Source organism: Brassica oleracea, chromosome C8, assembly GCF_000695525.1.
Source record: "Brassica oleracea var. oleracea cultivar TO1000 chromosome C8, BOL, whole genome shotgun sequence".
NCBI lineage: Eukaryota > Viridiplantae > Streptophyta > Magnoliopsida > Brassicales > Brassicaceae > Brassica > Brassica oleracea.
In genome coordinates this window covers 16128078-16132812 of record NC_027755.1, presented here as the reverse complement: position 1 = coordinate 16132812, position 4735 = coordinate 16128078, and the positions used below count along the sequence as shown (strand labels likewise).

The window sequence follows — 4735 nt, the reverse complement described above, 5'->3', positions numbered from 1 at the left end:
GCGAGAAAATACAAAACCAATCAAATCTTTTTTTTTTAATTTTGTAAAAATTAACGTTAGTGAAAAAACTAACATCTAAATATCTAAATAAAAACTTTAAGAACGATCAAATATGGAAGAACGAAGAAACGCGAGAAAATACAAAACCAATCAAATCTTTTTTTTTTAATTTTGTAAAAATTAACGTTAGTGTAAAAATTAACGATATTAATCAAGATCTAAATATCTAAATAACAACTTCTAAGAACGATCTAAATAACAAAGAACGAAAAAACTTAAATCACGATCTAAATAAAAACTCTAAATCGATCTAAATAATCACGAAGCTAAAAAGTATGTTGGGTGAAATCAAATACGTGCTCGTCTATTAGAAGCATCTCAAGGCCAATAAGCGTCTTCTTTAGAGGGTTCCAAGCCTCTCAGAAATGAATCAAGCGGAAACGCAGCTGGGTTTCGTGGGGACCCGGTGTGACATCGCGGAAAAGCATGATTTTTTCATCGTGATCGGAGGTAACATGGGATTTTCCATTCGGTTTCATCGCCATAGATTAAGGAGAGAAGTTCGAGGTTTGGTTTCCACTCGAAAGAGAATAACAGTATATAAAGGAGGAGGAGAAGAGCAAACGGAAAGGAACTCATCAAGAAGAATTGATGGATCGAGATGTCGTGGGGTATTGATTGTAGAGATGTTGATCGAGAGATCTGTTACGTTGAAGAGCAAAGAGAGAAGACGAAGAGATGGAGGCGCAAAGCATCGGGGTTTCCGTCGCGTTTTGTTTTTTTTTTTTAATATCTATCTATCCTAAACCAATTCGAAACCCATAGAAAATCTATAGAAAACCATATCGAAGCCCAAATCAAACCAATTCGAAGCCCAAATCCCTATATCCGTCCCGCGTGTGATCGAAGCCAAAATCGCTATATATCCGTCTCGCGTGTTTTCATTATTAAACCGATAAAGACGAACCCAGTAAACCAAAACAAACGCATCCTGTATCCTACGTGTATTAATAAAATGTTATGATTGGGGGAAAATATTTGCCGACGTGGATAGGCTTAAAACACTCTATATGTTCCTTTTAGTATAGGATAGATGACTTAAAAATGTAAGAGCATCTGAATTGATGATATCTCTGTGGGTATCTCAACAATTAATTAATGTATTATATTAAAAAGGGAAGAAAAAGAATTAAAAACGTTTCTGCTCGAAGAGATTGTTCGCTATTAATAGCTTCTGGTCTCTCTCTTCTCTGTTCTCTCTCTATCCATCTTTCACAGAGATAAGATGCGACGAAGCTTTCACCGGATTTAATCCGGTCTATGACTCCCGATGGTTCGGGCTTCTGATTCTGGGAAGCGGTGGTTTACTCAACACCGTCTTCGCCGGCTTTTCTCTTGCTTCTCATCGTCTCCGGCGGTGTTGTGGGCGAGTTTGGTCCCGGTTCTTCTCCGGTTCCTCTTCGACCTCTGCTTCTCTTTGCTTTCTTTGGATTGACTGACTCTCGATCTGAGAATCGGATTGGTCTCTCCTCTCCTCAGTTAGGCAGTTGCATCTTCGCGCTTCTACTAATCTTAAAGGATGTCTGGGTTTCATCTATAGGTGAATCTGATTCTCTAGATTGATTGAGGCTATCAATCTTCTCTTTATTGAAGCTTTGGTCCAACGGATTGACTCATCAGAATCGTTGTGAGCCGTTGTTATTGTCGTTGCTTCCTGTTCCGGTAGGTTTCCGGTGGAAGCCGATTATTCTCTCCGGTGACGACTTCCAGTCGGTGACGACTTCCAGTCGGTGAAGGTAATGATGTCTCGGCTCGGCACGTGTCTCTTCTTCACTACGCGACTTACACGTGGGAATGCTTTCGAGATTGATCATTATCTTTCCTTGGACTATCTTTTGTTTGGGCCTGTTTGGGCCACTTGATAGTTTTAAGTTTCTGCCATGTTTGGACCTTTGGCTGTACCGTACCAGTTTTACTTTTAATAATAACTAGACTTTGATCCGCGCATCCGCACGGATGTTATTTTAGTTTGTAATATATATATATATACATATATATATATATATATTGTTTTCGATTAGTACATGTTGGTACTTGTTTGACTTTGTTCATAAGTAATATATATATATATATATATATATATATATATATAGATATATATATATATATATATTGCATTGTTGTTTGATCTATTGATAAGTTATATACATCTTGTTGTTTGAACTTGTTGTTTGATGTATACATTTTGACTGTGTTTTTTAAATATTTATAAGTTATGTCAGTTGCTTATTTGGTTTTGTATATTGACGTAATCAAATAAATATATTAAATAACTTGTATATTAAATATTTATTTTTATTAAATTTATATGAAAATTATTTAATCTATTAAGTTTTTATAATTTATATAAGTTATTTTTATAAAAATTTTAAGTTTATTTTAATTTTATTACTTTATATTTTAATTTTTGTAATAAATCTTATTTTAAAAATAGGAATATTGTAATATAATTATTTTACATAAACTGATGTTCTATTTTAATATTAGAAACAAAATATATTATAAAGTTTTGGTGAAGATTTGTATATAAAATGACAATATTGTAACAATTATTTTGCAGGAATATTTAAAAATGGACCTTTAACATTTATATATGAATTTGACAAAATTTAGTTGGCCCATCAATTTATTTCTTGGCGCAAAGACCTGCAACACAATTTTATTCTTGTAACTAAAAAAGTCATGATAATTTTTTGTTAAGCTTGGTTTTTTAAAAACTAAATCACAAATATTAAATTGTAGTTCAAATATGTGAAGTATAACAAAAAAGATATCACGTGATTTTGTTGACAAAAGATATCACGTGATTTTAGGAAACTAATATTAAAGCTCGTGTATTTAGTAACCATTTATTTCATTTAATTTATATATATTTGTAGTATTATGTCAATGTGCAATCATTTGTAACTATTTAGGAAAAATTAGGGTTAAATACTAAATGTACTTCAATTTTAATAGTTTAGATAGAAGTTAAAAAAAAAAATTGTCGACTATTGTGTGGAGGCTGAACTTACGTTTTTCTCTCATTGGTCTAAATTTTATTTATTTTAAATATTCTTGGTAAAATTACAATATATTAGTTTTATAATAGTTAGGTACTCTTGTAAAGGTATCTACCATCATTAATGATGTTTCTAATATTTGTCAGTCTGATTCTAATGTGTACAAAAAGAATAAAAACAAATGTACGAACAAAAACTCTATTATGCAATTGCAAAACAAAGTTAAGTTTTCATACTTTGTTGTTTTACATAAACACCAAAAATACATTTATTTTATTAATTTCTTTTAAAAAAATTTTTTTACTACTGTAAAGCACCAGTAAAATAGCAACATTTTTGATCCAAAAACCAATAGTTACTCCTTTTCAAAAAAAAAAAAAAATAGTTACATTTAATTTAACACGAATAACGTGTACAGCGCAACAAAATAAACTTGAAAATCAACCTACACAAAAGAAGAAAATACACGTGAAAAAATTTATCACGATATAACTAACCAAAAATAAAAATATCACGAGAAACCATTTTTTGTTGGATAATACTTATCTATTTAGAAAGATAAGGTCTATCTTTAATTTTGTCTTTTCCTAAAGTCGGTTAGTTTTACCGTTTTGAAGTCTCTATAAATAGGATCATATGAAGTGAATAATAATTATCTTTTACACTTCACAACTTCCTCTGTCACTACACTATCTCTCTCGTAATACAACATATATATAATAAAACGTTCAATCTCTCTCTCCCCTTTCGCTACCAAACACAAATAAATAATATACTCCCACTATTGTATTATAAAACACGTTATCAGCACGAGGCTCTGACCAACTGAGGCTTATCAATCCGAAAGTTCTTAAACCAGCCGAGAAAATGCCAAACTTTGTGACTATGGATGGAGATTTGTGTTTGGCAGATAGTGCGTCAACGCACACGATAATTAAAGATAAGAAATATTTCTCTAGTCACAAAATAAGAGATTCCGCTGGAAGCGTAAGTACAATATCTGGTAATGCAAAGATTATTATGGGCTCTGGAAGAGCAAAATTTTCAATGCCAGGGGGAACAATATTTAAAATAAGTGATGCATTGTATTCCCCGGAGTCTCATAGAAACTTGTTAAGTTTTAAGGATATCCGAAGAAATGGATATCATATTGAGACTATGAGAAAAGATGGCACTGAATTTCTTTGCATTAAGGCCGAGAGGAAACATATATTGGATGAGTTAAGGATGTTATCCTCTGGACTATATTGTACGAAAATTACCATGACTGAGTCCTATGACGTGGTAAACATGAAGTTTACTAATACATTTAAAATTTGGCATGAAAGGCTAGGACATCCTGGTTCAGTCATGATGAGAAAGATAGTGCAAAATTCGAATGGCCATCCGTTGAAAAACGGAAAATTTTTGCAAACGGGCGAATTTACATGTAATGCATGTTCTCAAGGAAAACTTATAACACGGCCATCACCAGCAAAAGTAGGCAATGAATCACCAATGTTTTTAGAAAGGATACATGGTGATATATGTGGGCCGATCCATCCACCGTGCGGGCCGTTTAAGTATTTCATGGTATTGATTGACGCATCTAGTAGATGGTCGAGTGTGTCTTTTGACGACACGAAATACGGTTTCGCAAAGTTCATTGCCCAGATAATTAAGCTGAGAGCGCA

General features: G+C 32.7%; 1 protein-coding gene across 3 annotated transcripts in view; it reads right to left on the bottom strand.

The window, feature by feature from the left end:
- The window catches only part of LOC106312795 (abscisic acid receptor PYR1-like), a 21871-nt gene that overhangs the window by 8633 nt on the left and 8503 nt on the right, over window positions 1-4735 (bottom strand). Inside the window, exon 3 of one of the 3 annotated variants that reach the window (XM_013750450.1) lies at window positions 2618-2706. The exons of the other annotated variants lie outside the window; for them this stretch is intronic. Within the exon in view, the coding sequence (XP_013605904.1) occupies window positions 2641-2706 (66 nt within the window). The 3' untranslated portion in view covers window positions 2618-2640. Of the gene's footprint in view, window positions 1-2617; window positions 2707-4735 lie in introns of those variants that run through there. 3 annotated transcript variants of the gene reach the window in all.